Source organism: Ruditapes philippinarum, unplaced genomic scaffold (genome assembly GCF_026571515.1).
Source record: "Ruditapes philippinarum isolate M1 unplaced genomic scaffold, ASM2657151v2 ctg1819_1_1_1_1, whole genome shotgun sequence".
NCBI lineage: Eukaryota > Metazoa > Mollusca > Bivalvia > Venerida > Veneridae > Ruditapes > Ruditapes philippinarum.
Window position 1 is genome coordinate 284,068 of NW_026866564.1, and position 20,090 is coordinate 304,157.

At 31.0% G+C, this 20,090-nt stretch overlaps 2 protein-coding genes across 2 annotated transcripts in view; one reads left to right on the plus strand and one right to left on the minus strand.

The window, feature by feature from the left end:
- LOC132732924 (uncharacterized) overlaps positions 1–16,949 on the minus strand; it is a 32,533-nt gene extending 15,584 nt beyond the window's left edge. Inside the window, exons 1-10 of the mRNA XM_060719449.1 lie at positions 16,460–16,949; positions 15,544–15,594; positions 15,004–15,128; positions 12,693–12,992; positions 12,271–12,375; positions 11,492–11,527; positions 10,102–10,167; positions 8,743–8,893; positions 4,715–4,885; positions 4,043–4,287 (exon numbers count right to left, since the gene is read on the minus strand). Coding sequence (XP_060575432.1) covers positions 4,043–4,287; positions 4,715–4,885; positions 8,743–8,893; positions 10,102–10,167; positions 11,492–11,527; positions 12,271–12,375; positions 12,693–12,992; positions 15,004–15,128; positions 15,544–15,594; positions 16,460–16,949 — 1,740 coding nt within the window. The remainder of the gene's footprint in view (positions 1–4,042; positions 4,288–4,714; positions 4,886–8,742; positions 8,894–10,101; positions 10,168–11,491; positions 11,528–12,270; positions 12,376–12,692; positions 12,993–15,003; positions 15,129–15,543; positions 15,595–16,459) is intronic.
- Positions 16,950–17,013: 64 nt separating this feature from the next.
- Positions 17,014–19,762, plus strand: LOC132732931 (uncharacterized). The gene is made up of 3 exons (XM_060719455.1): positions 17,014–17,121; positions 18,747–19,178; positions 19,404–19,762. The coding sequence occupies exons 1-3, from the start codon at positions 17,056–17,058 to the stop codon at positions 19,500–19,502; spliced, it is 597 nt and encodes a 198-aa protein (XP_060575438.1). The 5' UTR covers positions 17,014–17,055; the 3' UTR covers positions 19,503–19,762.
- The last annotated feature ends 328 nt before the right edge of the window (positions 19,763–20,090 follow it).

A 20,090-nucleotide genomic window follows, 5' to 3' on the forward strand; every position in this document is an offset into this window, starting at 1 on the left:
ACATTGATAAGAAGTGCAGTGCAAAGAACAGTAACTCTGCCTTGCCTAATTTTGGAATTATTGCACTTTGAACTTTTTCCAGGGACATAACTCTGAAACTACAAGAGGTGTACTTTCCTGTGTCCAAAACCTATTCGGGGAGCATTACCCGGCTCAAACCAGGCTCTTGTTATTAGCTTTTATTACCATGCTATGTTTTTTTTTTCCAAAACACGTGAAAATCTTTAAAAAAACATACACACATTTTACTGGAATTTTGACAACATGCGTCCTTTTCTTATAAATACATATAATTCTTATTTTTGATAAATATTTGATAAATAAAAAACTCCTAAAATCCAACAACTTTAGGACCCAGAAGTTAAAGATTTTTGATGTGTTGCATTTTTACTTAAGTCGCTTACAACTGCAGGTATTCAAATGAGTATAATTATTAACAAATTAATAAAAATTAGTTACAGTAAAAATGATAATAATTTCTAATTTTTTTTATTGAAAATTATGAATAAAAGATATAACGAAACGCTAAATTATCATATCAGACATTATTTTTATATGCCAGAATCGCGGTAATGCATCATTCGTGAATCGATTTATTATACAAGCCCATGTTTTAAATGCACCCTCCTGTTCCTGCAGATGCTAATGAACAAAAAAGGGTATACATCTTTCTAGCGGGGGGGGGGGGGGTAAATTTTCTCTTCTTTATCCATATAATAACATAACTGCAAGAATATAATGACTCACGGATATTTTCCTTCACGTTTCAGCATAGCAAAACATCCTACTACTTTTATTATAAAGCGAACCGAAAAACTACCGGATTTACTAGAGAAAACATCACGTTTTATTCGATTTAAAGAAAACTGCACAGTATAATAGTTAGTTGTTAAGTTCAACAGCGAATGCGCGTGATTTTAGGCTTTTTGTTATTGAACATTTTGCTAAGGGAGAGTAATCAAGGGTTATCCCTGGGCAGAACGTTCAAGGATTATCTCCTATTTACAATGTAATATCCGGAAACTGTACTGTATTCTGTTCTGTCTAAGACTTTTCATATTGGTGCTTTGACATACACTTTCACTCATGACGATTTCTCTGGAGAAATTTCCTTCAGCAATATTAGTATTCAGAAAACCGATTTTATATGATACCAAACAATCACGTTGTTTGACTTTTATTCAGAGTATTCAAATTACCTATGCATTATAAATACAAGGCCAGGAAGGGAAGTTTTTAATTGGTGATATTTCAATGGCGTATTTTGCAGTGAGCAAGTTTTTTAGAATGACGACACTTACACTATAATTATAACCAACCATTTCCTATCTAGAATAGGTGTATCTGTCAGTAGTAAAATCTTTTTATCATGCTTACAGTTTGAATGAAATCATCTGTACTCAAAACTAAACGAATTTGGAGAATAAATCCTCGACTTTGATATCAAAATAATAGTAGAAAAACTATTTCGTGCTACATATCTACTTAAATAAGGATTTTGATGGTCTGCAAATCACCGTAGCTTTCTTTGATTGAAGTTTGAAGGGATTTCATTCTCAAAGCAAAACTAATGTAAAATCAGGTAAAAACTGCGTACGTCATATATGTATTAAAACCAGTGACGAGATCACCCAAACGCAAGACTTAACGTCTTGGTATAAGGAAATGTAGATAATAACTCACAAGTATATAATACCTTTGAAATATACCACCCTATGTTGAACATAGAATGTTAACAGGAAAAGAAACCAGGAACTCTGAATGCCCTAAAGCATAAGAATGCTTATGAACACAACTTCTCACCTTTTTTTTACAAAAACAAAAATAAAAATTAATACAACGTGTTGAAAAGTTGGATTCCACTTACAACAGCTTACATTATCATTACATAATGTTGTATAACATTACACAAAAAGGATAACATATACAATATTCATATATATTTTTGAAGAAATAATAAGAGGTTAAACTTTAATTTAGATTTAAGTTTTATTTTAAAGTTTAATTATATCAACATGTATTGTTTTACAGACATTTCATTCTTGTATATCATTCACTACTTTAATGTTGATTACAATTGTAATAGGTAACTTTGTAGAACTTATTGATACATTCTTTAACAGTAACTTAGCATGGCCTAATACTCTTTACATACAATGTATAGAGACTGGTTCTACTTTCACCTACACTGATGCTTAAACTTAGTTAGATAAAAGTTACTGATTTAGCATTTAGATATGTTTGTAAATATGTTTAGTTTGATATTAGCTTCTAGTTTTATTGTTAGAAATATTTTGTAAAACTTTATTCTTTCAATAATCATTATTCATGGTAAATGATGCTACTGCAAAATTTTCCATGAATCATAATCTATTTTGTGAATAGTTATGTAAAGTACTGATGAGCCTAAAGCATTTGTTAAGTAAATTCTGGTGGACTGTAATTTGACCAATCAGACAAGTACAGTGCCACTTGTAGGTAGATACTAGCTCCCTCCGGGATTCAGAAGTCCATTCATACAAGCATCTCAAGAAATATTGACATTCCGCTGGTAATTTTTGGAAAAGTAACATCTCTAAAAGCTCTCTAAGGTAAATTAATTAATTATTTAATTTATTTTTGGCACTTTGGCATTTAAATGAACCTTAGAGATTATTCAAATTCACTTAAACATTTTTGATAAATTTGTAAGTAATTTTAGTAATTATTATTAAGATTAATTAATATCTTTTCTTTGTTTAAAGTGGCAGCCATCTTGAATAATTAGATCTTTATTTTTCGTTGATACTGATTAAAACAGGGATTGCTACTATTTAGATTTATTAGTTAAGCAGCACAGAATCATTAAGGTTATTTTTCATATTTTCAGTTATTACATTTTTTAAACAACTTTCAACTGATTTAAATCTTTCACTTAGCTAGTTAATTCTGATAATCACATTTCTGGTTTAAATATTTACATTTTATATTACAGTACTTATTGTCAACTTGTTAAGTTTTAAGTAACTTTTAGTTTAGTGTAAATAAAAACTTAGTTCATTAAAACTTTAGTTGGTTTAAAATTCATTCAATATTTGTGTTTTATTTCCCTTTGCATTCAAAGGGTGGTGTCATCCTGACGATTAGATCTATCTTATTAAAGAGTACTCCTGAGCAAACTAAGAACATTAAAAAGTAAATATTAGGTAAAAGGTAACTAAATTCTATTTATAGAAAACATAAGGCTTTTAATTTTCAACACTACAACAATAGTGCCAAGTGGGAAAGAGGCCTGTTTCTAATTTTAGAAACACTTATTTACATATTTTTTCATCACCACAACAAGCGTATTTCATTTTTATAACGCTAAAATTGAATGTATAATTTACCCTCTGGGAATAGTGTAAACATATGCTGTTACGCAATTATGTAAATCATTTTACATCAAAATTACACCTAATCTACTACATAATTATGAAGGCTATGCAATTATCTCTATTACATTCATTTCTTGCATATTATTCTCTCATTACATACTTTTTATGCATGCATGTAGAATCGTGATGTTCAATCAATGTGTTCAAATACGATTAATTAAAAAATATGTTAATAAAATGTTATCCTATGTTATGATGTTATGTTATGTTATTAAACGCTCTCAAATATTTAGCCTTTAAATTTTCAAAAGACTTGAATATTTAGAGTGAAATATTTTTGAAACAGGCACCAACATTAATTTAAATTTACCAAATTATTTATAGTCATATTTTTGCTATTTCATGAAAAAATGAAGGTGTTTCAATTGATGACAATGTTTTTAGTTCTTCAGTTTTATTGTGTCTTATTTTTCTATTATAGCTGAAGGAGAGAAGCCTTCATACAATAAAAATCCAGAAAATGTGCTGTGACTGACTCCATAAAAACCTTTGTCGGAGTCAAGATTTTGAATTGCTACGTCATCACCTTGCTGAAGCTGAAGAATAATAGTTTGACTGGTCGTATCATCTCAACTCCCAGAGTGTCCGCCGCTTACGTACATATTTGTAATTGCTGTTCCATTTACAGCAAATTCTGCATGCGCACTGGCAAAATGGCGGGAAACAAGAGTTGTCGAGAATACGTAGGTTCCGGTTACGGGAGCAACAAAGACACCGACATGTTTGTTGTATGCGTTTCCAATGTAAGTTACGACCACGTCAAATACTACGGTTTGATGGATGCCAGCATGTTCCAGATGAGCATCCATTTTAGCAAAGAAGGCAATTGGACTTTCCACGTTCTGTCTACGTATTCTATTCTTAGAATCACCTACAATATTAGAAAGTCAATGCATACATATAAAAACCGAGAACCTGAGGGGGTTATTTGGATATATATATAATATTTAAAAATATAGAGATGTTGCTTGCTCTATCATTTTGAATTATTTACGAAATGTAAAGAGAAAAAAAAACTACTGCTATTTGGTCTGGTACATTTGAAATATTAACTATGTAATCCATGGTGACAAAATAGACCAATAATATTGAAGAAGGCAAACTAAACTTTTTTGATATGATAAAAAATGACAATGATTTGGTCAATTCAGCTTTTTAATTTGGCTTGACATATATAAGATAATTATAATTTGATATCTTGATCCCTCTCAGCTGTAGATTTTACGACAGTTTTAACTTCGGACACTTAAGCTAGATCTGATTCTTCATTTTTGTTACATGACTTTAATTTCTTTAACATTTATCGAGGTTAAAGCTGTGCTGTCGCTGTAAACGAAGCTGTTTCTCTAAGTACGCAACCTTGTTCTGTCGGACCTTATCTCGAGATTTCAAATCATTCACTTCACGAAGAAGATCTTGAACAATATTTTCAGTAGCGGTTAGTCTTTTTAACATGACATCATCCTTATCTAAAACAGTGAATGGTGTAAAAGATATATGGAGCCTTCTTGCGACCCAAAATCTAAGCAGAAATCTATCTGCAAGAGTGATTTCGTTTAACTTTAATTTGTTTTATTTTAAAACATTTAACTGTCACAGGCGCGGATCCGTTAGGTCGTCAAACACAGCAAGGTATAAGACTTATTTCAGACTTTCGTAGACAGGTTTTCCATTGGGAAGATTATCATGAGATCATTTCTTTTCCCTTTTGCGCGATGTCTTTCTAAAAGACGTAGGTTAACATCCAGACCATGGTGTTATATTTTATTTTATACATAAAAGCAAATTTGCAATAGTGGGTGGTTATGACCAATTGCCCCTTTCCCCGCCGGAACAGCCCATGCAACGCTTATCTTTAAATGGTTGTATCTCAATGTTAGAAAAATATAATGTTTTAGTCGTAAATTTAGAGAACGTTCAACGATAAGAATTTTAAAAAAAGGACACAAAATGCCCATGAACTACCATAACAAAAACATTACATTACGATAGCGCGATGATGATTATGATGATGATGATGATACTGTTGAGTTTTTACCATCGTAGTGGCATATTTTCAATATTGTACTAGTATGTCACCCTTTTGTTATCGCGTTTTTAGTAATACCACAACATTGGTTTTATCGTATTACCATAATGATCACAATATGGACTTCGGTTATCATCGCGAAAAATGAAAACAAACACGTGGCAGTTAGAGAGTACATGTTGCAATGACTAAAACACACACTACATGAATATTGTGACCAAAGTAATTCCAAAACAGAAGTCCTGTGCTGTTGCAATAAAGTCACCTTTATGCTAAAAAACATTTATTTAAATCAATCGGTCCGAAATAAGACCTTATTCTCATCCGTATTACATGTCCGTTCCCTCCTTTCGCCGCCCATATGTCCTCTGCAGGTCATGGTTCGGTGCCTTCTGGTTGCCCTGCTATTGTGGCTGGTGTAGTGTGTCGAGGGTTGCGTATAAGTTTTTCTATGTTAATTCATATTAATCCTTTCATTAACTAATAAATGAACTAATTTACACCCTTGTTTTATTTGTAGCCAACAAAGGTGAATAGACTGGAACCAGGTAAACGTCCGAGGTCATCGATAGCGCCAACTATCGTCGCTGATAATGAAGATAATGTCAAATTGGTTACTGGAGGGGCCGGAGGATCGTATATAGCTACAAAAGTTGCCCAGGTACCAGTGCTTCTTGATATAGATTACATAAATTACTTAACTTTGAGCCGACGGTGCTGCTTATTAAACGATGGTTTACAGTGTTGGAATAATATTAATTAAAAGGAGCCATTTCTTTAAAACTTTCTAAGGAACATTATACACCGGCTTGTTGAAACATTTTGATATTTAACATATTACGTATTGTTGAAAAAAGTCTACAGTCTAAGTACAAACATTATTAAATATAACATCAAAGGAGTGAATCTTTAGACGATGAAATCAACCCATTGTTTACTCGTACCAACTTAAGTTTTCGTCGTAAAATAGGAGCTGACAGTCTTTTTACACAATCATGTCTTTCATGATTAGAACTATCTGAAAGCATCATGACTTCCGATTCATGTTCATTTTCATGAAAATGTAGAAAGTTTATTTACCAGTAACACTTTTTTAATTTAACAAACAAAGTTATTTACACGTCACAAGCAATTTTATTGTATTGAATGTTTGACAAAGGTTTTGTCGCTCAACATGCCCTAACAAGAGGCAATGGATTTCAAACGAAAACACCATAAGTTGGCTGATAACACATTGTATCAGGAAAAAAGTTTTCCAGAGATAATGTTTCCAAACATATTTTTTAAGTATGCGTTAAACATGCGAATACCGCCTTGTTTATATTTGTCTTTTTACTCAAATTTAATGCTTCAGAAAACAACGTATATGCAAGAAACGCTTATATTTTTTCTTTGTGAAACGTTTCCAAGAACGTTTCGTACTCTCTGGGGGACAAACTGATATTTGCCGAGTTCAGGACAACTTCTATTGTTGATGACCGTGAAAGTCTTATTGTTTATTTCCCTTTTTTCATTACACTACTTAAAAATATTTTTTTATTTCAGGATATGAAAGAACTTTTTAACGATGCCGAAGGAAGAAAACATGTAGCTAAATTTTCAACTTTAAGACCCTTTTCTGTCGTTGAGTCTATATAGGTAGATGATAATGGAACCATCTTCGGAAATGCGGATAAAAGGAAAAAACAAGGCAACGCCAGCTACATGTATAGAACAGTTAAAGCAAAAAGTTAATACATTGTATACTTAATATGGTGATTAAATGTTTTTACAAAAGGGATCTCGTTTGAATCTTATCAGCATTTAGAATATTTATGATTGATATAAACGTGACTATAGAGGTAAGTACTTGAATAAAATGTATGATATTTTGGCATAAATGTGTAGCAAAGTGATGATCTTGACTGCAAATGGAGGAGTGCTACAAACGGCTTATGCCACAACTTGAATAGATTTAGTTTGAGTATTCATGTGAAATGTACAGCAAATCAGTCAGATGATGTGTTTACAAGAACATAAATTAGAAGCGCCATATTAACAACAATATTTCGTCTTAAAAGTTGTTCGTTTTACAAAACTAGTAGGAAAATATTTCTTGTTGGATTTAGTTCTGAATTTGTGATTTTGTGCTAAGTTATTTGTACAAATTTTATTTAATAGAGTCATGATATTGTAATTATCTCTATGATTTATTTGCATGAAATAAAAGAATGGATAACTCTTAACGCGAGGTTTGCAAAGTGCTTTGACAGACTGGATGGTGATACATTTTTATGAAAGGCATGATTCACAATATAAAACATCATTTAGTTTATAATGAATATACATTTCGGTTATTTTTTATTAAAGTTATTCCTACGTCGGTTATATATTCAATTATTTGCATGCTTGAATAAACAAAATACTTACACAATTATACAATTAATTTATTCTATAAGATCATTACATATAACACTATGACAGTCTCTATGTCTGTACATTTCAAAATGACAAGGTCATTTTTATACAATTTTGAAAATAAATTTGAATATAAAATCTGTTTGCCTTGTAAGACGGCCAATACAAATATGCCATGGTTTAGCATGCAAACATAATAATTGTAATCTCCATTTATCCAACTTATGTGTGGATAGTGATTTTTTAAATCTACACAGTATGTGAAAATGCAATGGAATAAGCTCGACACAAAAAAGAGCCGGCATTGATTGAATTAAATGACAATGGTTTAGCAAAACGTACACATGATAAGACAATGGTTTTACGTAATGTTTGTTTAACGTAGTATACTGACTTCAAAAATATCAAAATACGACCTATGAGAGAAGATATAGAATCATGTGGACAGGGACAAATCTAACATCACATACATCTAAGGGTTATACACCAAGGTCTTATTTTGACTTTTTATTGCTCCAGTCTTTTACATTTCTATTAATAAACGAAAGCACCTTTGCTGTAGTGTTTGTACTTCTTTCAAGTTTGCATTTTCATTATAATAATTGTCTTTCGACTGATGTCTGTTTTCACAATTACAATGATTCTCACGCTTTCACTAATGTCAATTTATACATCTGACATACATAACTTGAAGTCCTGAACCGAGTAGAATATCAGTCAATTCTTCAAAATCATGAAAAATTAAGACTTTTTAATCACTGTTTGAAGTTACTTATATTAGGACTTTTTTTAAATTTACATTTCATAACAAGGTATATTTGCAGACAATAATCATTGCAAGTCATATCTATCACTTGACATGCATGTAAGTTAAAGTTAAAGAAATACAATGTTAATATTATAAGTCATGTTGAAGTTGTTGACAAATGCACATTTTCCCTTTCTTAACATTATGCCGATTGTATGACGCGTCTGGTAGAAAATCAAAATCATCTGCCATAATATGAAGACTTTGCTCAAGATGTCTTTCAATTAATATGTCTGCATACATCTGAAAATAAAGATGTCAAGCTAAATAATTATATTACAATTAATGACTTTGAGTCGTGTTGTATTAGAAAAGAAACATAAGGGCGTCCGTGGCCGAGTGGTAAAGGTCGTTGACTTCAAACCACTTGCCCCTCACCGCTGTGGGTTCGAATCCCGACAGGGACTTTGGATTCTTACATGTGAGGAAGCTATCCAGCTAGCTAACGGAACGTCGGTGGTTCTTCTCATGTGCCCGTTCGTGCCTGAAATAATGCACGGAAGGGAACCTGAGGTCTTCCTCCACCAGTAAAGCTAGAACGTCGCGATATGACCTATACTGTGTCGATGTGACGTAAAGCCCCCAAAAACAAACAAACAAGGAAAGAAACATAGGATAAAATGCCGATATAAAAATAAAAGAAAAAGTACAATGATAAGGCCTCTCAAAGTTGAATAAGGATAGCTCCAAAATATGTTCTCACAAAGTAAATCTGGCTTAATATCATGTTATACAATCCTAATCACATGAAATGAATTTTGAAAAAGTATGGCAATCACGGATCACAGACATTTGAAAAAGATTTCCTTTAGAGGTACCAATTGCCAATATGTTTATATAATTTTATAAAATATATGTACTACTAAGATCAACATCTTGTTTCACCAGATTTATTCTATTAATATCCCCGAAAGAAGTATCTACAGCATATATTTTAAAGTTAATGTTTTCAAGTGTCTGGGATGGACGAACCGACCTGGTTGTGCTAAAATGTATTGAAATGACTGTAATACAATAAATAATTACGTTGGAAGTATTAAGAATCAGATACATAATCCGATTTTACATATATTCAAATAGCAGATAATAAAATGTTCTAGAATAAATTATTATTATTCATCATAATAATATTTTTTCCAGCAATATATTATAAGAATATCAAAATGAAACATTTCTATAACTATATGTATCAATGTTTGAAATACGTAGGAAAATGTGCTTATTGTAGACAAATCCACTTAAATTATATATATTATAATAATTAACGTAAGTAAACCATTATCATACCACTAGCTACACTACAAACCTTGATGGACACAAAAAATCAAAATCAAATAAAAAAGAGAATAATCTTGTTTCATGAATGAACATTTCAAAATCGCATGAATTGGCAATTGTCTACATCATATTTTTAAATTAAAATCAGCAAGGTGTACTCAGTAAAACTTTACCTCGGGTGTTAATGTCCGATCAACCAGTGTAACATTCCTTGATCTGATAATACCAACAAAGTACTCCTAAAAGGAATATTAAGTAAGATGGTGGTTAAATCTAAATCAGTGAAGGACACAGTGTTCAAAATATATGCAAATAATTATGTTAATCCTTGAACAAAAGAAACAAGAGCTTATAAAAGTTAAGACAACAGCACCAACTATATATGTTATGTTTGGTCGCAGTAGAAATGAAATATATTTCTTAAAGAATATAAGGCAAACTCTCAAATGTTTAACTTTAATGCACTACATAACGTGCATGTTAGTAAAAATGAAACAGAAAATATCAACATAATATTTCTGTGTTGTTACAGTAATAAAAAAAGAAAACAAAATATGACAAGAGTGATGTTAACTTTGAGCAATGTGCAATGTTAATTTGTATATAAATGCTAGAATTATGAAATATGTCATGCATCAGGTAAGCGATGGAAATAAATGACATTTAATATAAGTGTGAAATATAGATACATTTGGTAATGAAATAGGTATTAAACAAAAAAGACAGTTACAAATGAATTGTTGATTATTAAAGACTGACATAAGTCATCTAGAGTAATATCACTTATCATACATGGTGCTGGTGATGATAACGATCATATAAATATGTGTATTTACAGTTTGATGTAATCACAAGAATAATAAAAACACTAATGTTATAGTAAAAATAATTCATTAAACATTTGTATTTATGTTGCGAACATTTTCTTGTAAGAAAGTAACATTAATATTTAGAAATAATTACATAATTATAGTAAATTTTAACAATTTTAAGAGTTCTCATAGTTTAAAGGGAACTCATTTGGTCACTAGTGCTATGAGCCTTACTATGTATGATGTGCGTGGACAAAAGCCAACATCATTAAATTTCATGTAATGATATAATGAAAGAGCAAAAACCTTTAGAAATAAATGGACGCGGGCGCTGGAACTTGGATAGCTCTGCCCATATACTTCGTATAATGGAGGTATAACAGTTAACGAAGCATAGCCTTTCGGAAATCGGTAAAAAATAAACAACAAGTTTCTATCTTATCTTAATTTGAATATTTTATATGGGGACATACAGCAATTGTCCTAGATGAATGTATAATGAAACAAAGTCAAAATACAATGTACATAGCCCCCATTCAGCGATATATTTCTTCACATTTAAAGGTATATGAATTAAATAAAAGCTTTAAAATACTAGTTTGATACTTTTAAATGTGAAGTAATACAGTATACATTGTATAGCAAAATAGGAGCTATGAACATTGAACTTAAATAAAATATCATAAAAATTTTAACAATATTCTCATATACAGTATTATATTATAATTATATACAAATGGTCAAATATTACCTTACACCTTGCTATGTTGTATCTCATTACAAGGAGCTGAATACAGTCAAGGAATCAACAGGCAAACCATATTAAAAGCTCATTTGCTTATTTGTTAAAAGGAAACACAGCAGCAAACAAGTGTAATCATTTTTGCCAAACCTTTTTATAGATTGTGTAGAACTGTATGTAACAATGATGTATATTCGAATATGCAATAAAATATTGTTAAACTAGATATAATTCAATAAACAATTTTTAGCCAAACCATTTTGTATTTTGTGTAAAAATGTGTCACTTTCAAAAAACAAATAAAAATATTTAAAAAAGATAAATAGATATCACTTTTGTAAGGTTTAAATATTAACGTTTAAAAGTTGCAATGCAGCAACAACAATATTAATTGTCATGTATTAAATGAGAATTTGATATTAAGGTATGACGTCATGAATCTATATCTATATGCCAGTAAAAATATTCTAAATTAATAAAGGTATATACAAAAAATATTCTTGACTTAGAAAATGCTCCATGCCACTGTATTTGAAAGATGGAATATTTTTGACATAGGAACTGTAACGTCGTTTAAAACAAGCGATAATTTTTGCAGACCCACTGACCCTTAGAAGGATAAACCTTCTGCTGTTAAAAACAAAAGCTTTTTCATGGCGCTGGCCAGTGAAAAACTTTAACCAAATAAAAATAACAATACTTTGAGAAGTAAAAAATCACCATTTATCGGTCATAATTTGCTTTTAATGATAAACATAATATAAATAAAAAGTGTTTTCAAAGGATACAGATGGTTTCTTGTTCCGCCGTCCAGTGAACAAAAATAAAACATTATTTTCAATACATTCTTTACCGACTTTCCGCCAGAGGTTTGATTGTAGAGAGAAATCCCGCTGAAAAGATTTTTCAAATTAATGTAGAGAAATCCCGCTGAAAAGATATTTCAGTTCTATCTAGAAAAATCCCGCTGAAAGGATATTTCAATTATATCTAAAAAATTTCATTGGACTAAGACACATTACTTTTAAGAAATTAATTGTTATCATTATATTTTTTGTATATTGTATAAAGTGCCTTCATCATTCTATGAGGCTACAATATAATTATAAATTATATTTTCTATGTTGTTTAAACATCATGAATGAAAAAATACTTCGGAATAAAATAAGTCTTTCTTTAAGTGTTTAAACAAATAATTAGTGTAATGTACCTGTTTCCTATGGCAGCACATTGGCAAGAAGCAAATCATTATTTGAATGATTATAAATAAACAAATAAAGGCCGTTATTAACATATATTGAATCCAATAATCTGAAAGATCATATTCCCTTCCTCTAGTAGCAGTATTAAGAACCCATGCCTCTTCATAAACTGCAATTATCAACGCTAAAAGTGGTAGCAGAAAAAACGTCCATGCAAAGTTTTTACATCGGTAGAGATAATCGTATGAGCACATAATGAGATCCTTGTTCACGAAATCGACAGTCGTTTTTAACAGCTTTTCTGGAACCTGAAATAAGGAAACGAATTTGCACTGTAAACACATACACGGATTTCTCTTTGTTTGTGGAGAAAAATAGAATTTATCCATAGCACGATTAAATTTGTTTTTGTAAATCATTTACTACTAATATCTAATATTGTTATTAATTTTGGTCGAAAAACATCAATCGCAACTTTTCAGCCCTTTATGTCAGTCTTTAGATAAGGACATCGAACACAATAGACACAGAACGGATACGGTATGTCGGTCTAACCTACCCTAAGAAATAAAACATGTAGACGAATAGTAATTAAATGCTTAGAGTTATTGACAAGTTTTTTTTCTCATCAACATATCAAGTAAAAGTGCACCTAAATAACTGAATTCATACATAAAAAAGTAAAGTAAACAGTGCATTATTTATTTACTGATTATAATGGTTGTAGAAACCGAAAAAATAAAATGCAAACCTGTTGACATTAAGTCCGATTGATTATAATTGTACATCAGTGAGCATATTTAAATTGAAAATGGTTGTCAGACATATTCTAAATCACAAATGTACCGAAACAGACTTTATTTTCCTTTGGATGTCAAATATGTACATTCGTTTTACATCACCGAGGATTACGCTAACATCAGATACCATGTGTTTGAACTACTTTCAATCCGTATTGACTCCAAGGTTATTATGAATAACAACCGAGGACGTTCCGATTGGAGTATCATTACATATAATCCAATAAGAAACCACCGTTTTGGTTATGCGTCACCATTTGGTCTGTTTTGAAATCTTGAATATCGCTGACGGATTTTCTAGTGATCAAATCTCACCTTACAATCTTTATCTATTAAACAAAAATAGTTTAACAATAACAAAGGATCAATATCTAGTTAAGACCATCGCCTATCGACAAAGAAATTTGAAACACAAAAAGTAAAAAACAACAAGATACGAAGGCGAAAACGCAAATATGCGAGGACGAAAATGCGAAAATACAATGATGAAGATGCAAAGACAAGGCAAGAAAACAAAGAAATAATTTCAAGTCGATAATTGTCGCGTTTTTTTTTGTCATATATTTTTCAAATTTTCATCATCGTTTGTTTCGTTTTTTTTAATCGTTTCCCTAATTGCATGTTCGTGCTTTCACAGTTCCGTACCTTTTTTTTCACCTTCCGGTAAATATCAGCATAACTAGAGGAACATTTGCTCGCTTTCAGCAACATTAAATGGCAATAGATACGTTATTATCATCAAGGAGGTTTAACGTGAATATGTTAGCAATCGTGTGTTTAATATCTTATACTTTTGTTATTGGATGGAAATTTTATAATTATGTTAATGATTTCAAAGCATTTACCCCAGAAGTTTTAAGACATTTTATTTAAAACCGTATGCTAGGGTTGCATAGACATATAGCAGACAAAATGAAAACTGTTAAATAAAGTTTATTGAAACTTTGCTAGATGTAGGAATAATTATAATAACAGACTCAAATATTCAAGCAAAAATATTTAGGATCATCCACCTAGTTTTCTAGTTGCCTGCCCTTGAATTTAAAAAAAAAGAGAATTAAATTTGTCGTCATATTTCAAAGAAATCAGTATCAAAGGATGAGAGGTGGCCTTGTGGTTATAAAACCCATGGTCAATTACTGTGTTGTGAAACTCTATCTCTCAACACAGTGACCATGAGTTATTTTAGAGGATTAAGATAGAAAGGATAAACAAACTGAAATGGCAACAAACTGAATGGATAAAATATGTAATAGAAAATACGACGGGGCATATCCCCCGAGTTTAAATCAGATTGCCGAGTGTGTTGATTTTTTTTGTTTTGTATCATAGTCAAACATAAAACCCATTCCCTATTGTCACAATATGAAATCCAAGAAAAAGGTTGCCAATGAACGAGCATCTGTAAATGAAATTTCTCTCGCTTTTCCTTTCTCGGCCGTCACAATAAGTAAACCAAAGCAAAAATTAGCCAATCAATGGGCATACTCTGGAGCTGCTTCATTTGATAAAGACATACCTCAACCTTGTTTTCCTTCAATTTTTCTATGAGGTTATCATCAATCAAAAATCGGTACTTGGCAGGTCTGATGACACTTAAGTTATCTCGTACAGCCGGAATTATAAAACAATATCCATTCTCGTCTAAAATGTATAAATAATCAATGACAATTCATTTTTTTATCGATGTATAGGCAAAGTTTTTCCCCTGATATATCTGATATAACACTGTACACAGAAGACGTAAAAACGTGTTAAAACAATAGAATTATTAAAATATTATAAATATGCTATTTTAGGTCCAGTTTCATCACATTTATATCAAATATCCGTTCTATGATGATTAACAGAAGAGAATATATGAAATGATAAATTTCATCCTGATCTTTATTTCTTAGTTAACACGGAGCCTGGTTTACGTAATATAAACTCAACTAAGGTATCAGTTTATATAATGGATATGTCAAAACGAATCATTGAAAATTAAAAGAAATTAAAATACATTCTTGTTTGGAAAGAAACATGTCTATGCTACTTTTATTTAAAAAGTTTAACTTACATTGTTTGTTAAAAGCCCGAATGTTGAGAGAGAATAAACCGTCATCGGTAGCTAGAAAAAAGGTAAAATAAGATTTTAAAAAGTAAAGTAAAATGCATATAACCCGTGTAAAACAACATTTGTTCTGAAATAATATGTTTTGACATATCTTATTTCAGGAATAAGGTATGTTGAAAGAGTTGGGAAGGAGTTTTAATGCAGTTTACGACGGGGTCCCCAACTAAATTTCATACAAACATGTTTTTATCAGCATGCTGCAGTTACTTCTGCTTAGTTCGATTCTTTAGAAATGAAATAGATTAACGGTAAAGAGTTACTGCACCTTGTATTCGTGCATTAACATCTACGGAAGCACACAGACACAGGAAAAGTGGTCTAAGAAGTTTGAAGGCTTCTGCAGATGTTTATTCCCGCAAAACGGGGCATAAGCGCTATTCTTGTATAAAACTATAATTATGCCAAAACAGCAGACAGCGCAGTTGTCAATATAAATTATTGAAATGGATTTTTTCTTTTACAATACATAAATAGCTACAGACGAGTAACCTTTAGAGTAAAATCATTGATTTTATATTTAATTGGTTCGTCTTCTCAGGTAGTACAAAGAGCGTACGAAGCGTTTAACGATTAAGTACCGTACTCTTTCCACTTACTATTGTATATAAATATTGACGTAAAATCAGGTTTAAATAGACATGCGAACCCCGAAGTACAAAATAATATATGCTCGCACTACTTTCGGAAAGGTCCATGTAATTGAAAGAACTCATGTTAATGAATATTACTTTTTATAAATCTATTCATTGTAAAATAGTTTACGATAGTAGCTTCATGTATATTTTTAATTTACTAGAGTTTAAATTATTAAGATATGATTATGCTTTCGTTATATACAACATTTATTCATAAAACATACCAGGGCGTAGTAGTGAAGCTGCAATTTTAGCTGGCACATCTAATCCCAGAATAGTTGCATCAATGTAGGTCAAGGTCACAAGTACGGGCGGTATCTCACACTCTTCAAGCAGTACAGGCACAATACAGCTATAGCCACAACCCATAGAGTTTATAAATGCGGCGTCAGTTTCATATTTACACCAGCCACTTGCTAGAAAATTTGGTGTTAGAAACAGTAATACCTTTAAAGAAGACATCATTCCTTCACGTATATTTACTGTTATATCCTTCCCACCCTGAAAGTCCCGTTCATCAAACACACACTGTAGACCAAATCTCGTTTCGACGTCCTCAATTACTGAATGAACACGTTCTTTGTCTAAACTGGTGTAAGAAGCAAAGAAATGCTTTGTTTTCCCTTCAGGTAAAGGTGGTATCTTAGCTTTTAAATCCTGATCACGGCAATCATTTGCAGAATGTTCTGAATTATTTTCTGTACTCGTAGCCATGACTGAATTTTATTTCTACACAACTATGTCTTTCAAGTTCAAATCAATGCTAAAAATATACAATGGGAATTCCAGCGTGTTAACCGACACTATTTTAATATGAATAATGGCGTATTTGAGAATATCGGTGTGTGTTATTTACCTTATTGGATTTGTTCTACATGTAACAGGCGTAAGTTTGCTTTTTATCTACTTATTCTAAATCACCTTTTGCTCTGGATTCATTAAATTAAATGTGTGGCGAATATTGTCATTTTTATCTATATCATAAACATTTGGCAATGTGATTTATATTAGAGATTTCCCCTTGGACGTAAAACAGAAATGAAATACATATGAAATTTAACGAAATATTCGTGTAATCATCTGATAAAATTTTTTTTATCCTACATAATATTCGTACAAAGTTTAAAATATTTATTATATCGAATAATTTCGGAGCACCTTTAATACACATTAGTTATGAAACCGATCGTCTACAATATTTAAAGTGCTTTCGTTGCGATTATTACAGCGTTGGAAAATTATATAAACAGAAACATGTACAAAAGTGTTGTTATATTTTTCTGATCCTTTTGGATTATTGATGCCGGCACTATTAAGTTTTGAGAATTTAGTAGCAACTTTCAAGTAATTTTGTTGTGATTAATGCTTCCGAGGGGTCACTTTGTTTACACCCAACACGTGAGATTTTATCAGTACCCGACTGCCTTAGTTTGATTTGAAATTGTTCTCTACGCTTGTGATCATGGTTTATGACATCTTTAAGACATCTTCAACTGTTATGTTTGAAATATGATAGGAAAATTGTATATTGCTTCAAAATGGCGTTTGTATTATTCAATATCCAGAGAGCATAAATTAAGAAATTTCATTTATTAACATTATTAATATAAAGTTAGTATAAAGTTTAGAACAAAAATGGACAAATACACTACATATATTTTTACATAGCAGACAAAACGTTTTAGATGTGATTGCTAATAAAGTAGTAGGAGTATCTTGTGTGTAGTCAACCTCATTTTATTTTCTTATTTATGTTTAGTAATTGTAAAACAAATGAATTGTAAACCTTTCTATTCAGTAAGTGTCTTTGTGTATTGATCTCATTCCAATAACATTTTAAATTGTTTAATGCGCTATTAACTAACCAAATGTAGCAGTATATTGTTACAAATAAATAGAGCAGAATATATTTGGGTGTCATTAATTTTATCGATAAAGTAAAGCGTGTATGAGTTTAACTTATTTACATACTTAATAAAGAATTACATTACATTTTTGTCACCCTATAATTTGAAATTATGTTATTTCCACTCAATATATTTAGTTCTACGGCTAAATAAATTCCGTAGCAGATTATGTAGGGGATTTATTTAATACAGATGGTGTATGGAGGAGTGTTTGTAATTTGCAGGGACTTAAAATTGTTTTGGTAAAATTATACCTTATACAGGATCAATGCATTTATCAATATCAAAACTATATCCTTTGCAAGTTTTACTAGTGTCTGGCTAGGCATCGGTTTTATTTTTTTTTAATCGTAGAATATCTTTCAATCATTCTACATTGAAAGTAGAAGAGTCTCTTTCAATCATTCTACATTGACAGTAGAAGAGTCTCTTTCAATCATTCTACATTCTACAATTTAGTATAATTTGTTTAGAAATTGGCGGAGCTTGTATTTAAAAGAGACCCATGAAACGGAATAGCTCTGACTTTCTATTTAGATTCTTACTCATGAATATAAATTCCTTAAATAACATGACAATCTAAACCAATCTGCTTCTGTTTCAGTCACCATTGACATTTAATGACGAGACATTGATATACTCACAACTAAATATGTTATGTCCATCTGATAAGCCTTTAATAACGAACACCGAAAACCGGTCTGTTTGTGTTTCATCATGCGGACCTACAATGGTGGCAGATGGTAAAATCTGTATAAACGTTGAAGATTGTAAAAAGCCTGTGCTGTCTGATGGAAAATGCATGATAATGTGTGACAAAGGATATTTGTACGTCACGTTTGAAGATGACCTCTTTAGTGACTGTGGTACTGAATATAATGAATGTTACTATTCAAAGAAAAATATCGGACAGAAATTGTGTGAAAAGAAAACTTTTATAATTTTGAAAATAATATGTTATGTTATTGGGATCATTCTATATATTGTCTTTCTGTTGATGTTCTTCTCGAAAAAGGAGTTTCCATGTAATAAACTCGTGAGTATAAATTCTTATCCGGATTTAACTATCTCAAGTACTCGACATATCTTAAATCTCTGTATAACAACTTTTGTAATTACACTGATCTGTTATTCTCCTTCAGTAAAAAATTCAATTAAATTGATTAATTGATTTATTAAGATTGCTCGTTACGTTGAGAAATGACAATTTTTCATCCTTTATAAGTAACGAATTGACAACTAATCCCTTACTCTATTTCAGATAATGTGGTTAAAAGTCAGAAATCACATGAAAAAGTCATCGTCACGTGATTTGCTGTGTAATGAAGACATAACATATGACGGATTTTGTAAAAATTAATCTACCAGACATACATCAGGTTTCATGTTCTTAATGATGTCTTCATAATAATTTAGTGATCTTGATCAAAGTTAGTGTCTTTGTGTCTTTTTTTACAAAGGATTATCCATTAAGATCTAGGAAGAATTGTTTGTGTAATCAACTAATATAAAGAATATGAGAAATGTTTAATTTTATGCGTAAGACAATAACTAAATAAAAAAAACAACCACAAAAAAACACTATAACACAATATAGGCAAATGTTATCTAAGTGTCGTAGAATCAATAATAATAAATGGCATTAAATAACACGATATTTGCAAAAAAATGTTTATTTCATTTGTGATAGTAAGGGAAAGAAAACACTTTGCGAGGTAAAACTGTTGCTTATTATCACATTGATACCATAACTTCTTTACTGATGTTAAATGACTTTGATGTAATAGATCTTAATTCCCTCTTCTCAGACGGACATTGTCTCCTTTTACTAAATATCATATTTCTATGCAAGAAGGGCACCTGAGGTCTTCCTCCATCAGTAAAGCTGGAACGTCGCGATATGACCTATACTGTGTCGATGTGACTAACACCCAAAACAAACAAACAA

Excerpts from the sequence above, each read along its gene's own strand:
- LOC132732931 (XM_060719455.1), top strand. The coding sequence starts at position 17,056 with ATGGCGTATTTGAGAATATCGGTGTGTGTTATTTACCTTATTGGATTT. Across the intron at positions 17,122-18,746 it reads TTGTTCTACATGTAACAGGC|TCACCATTGACATTTAATGA; the intron begins GTAAGTTTGCTT and ends CTTCTGTTTCAG. Across the intron at positions 19,179-19,403 it reads AGTTTCCATGTAATAAACTC|ATAATGTGGTTAAAAGTCAG; the intron begins GTGAGTATAAAT and ends ACTCTATTTCAG.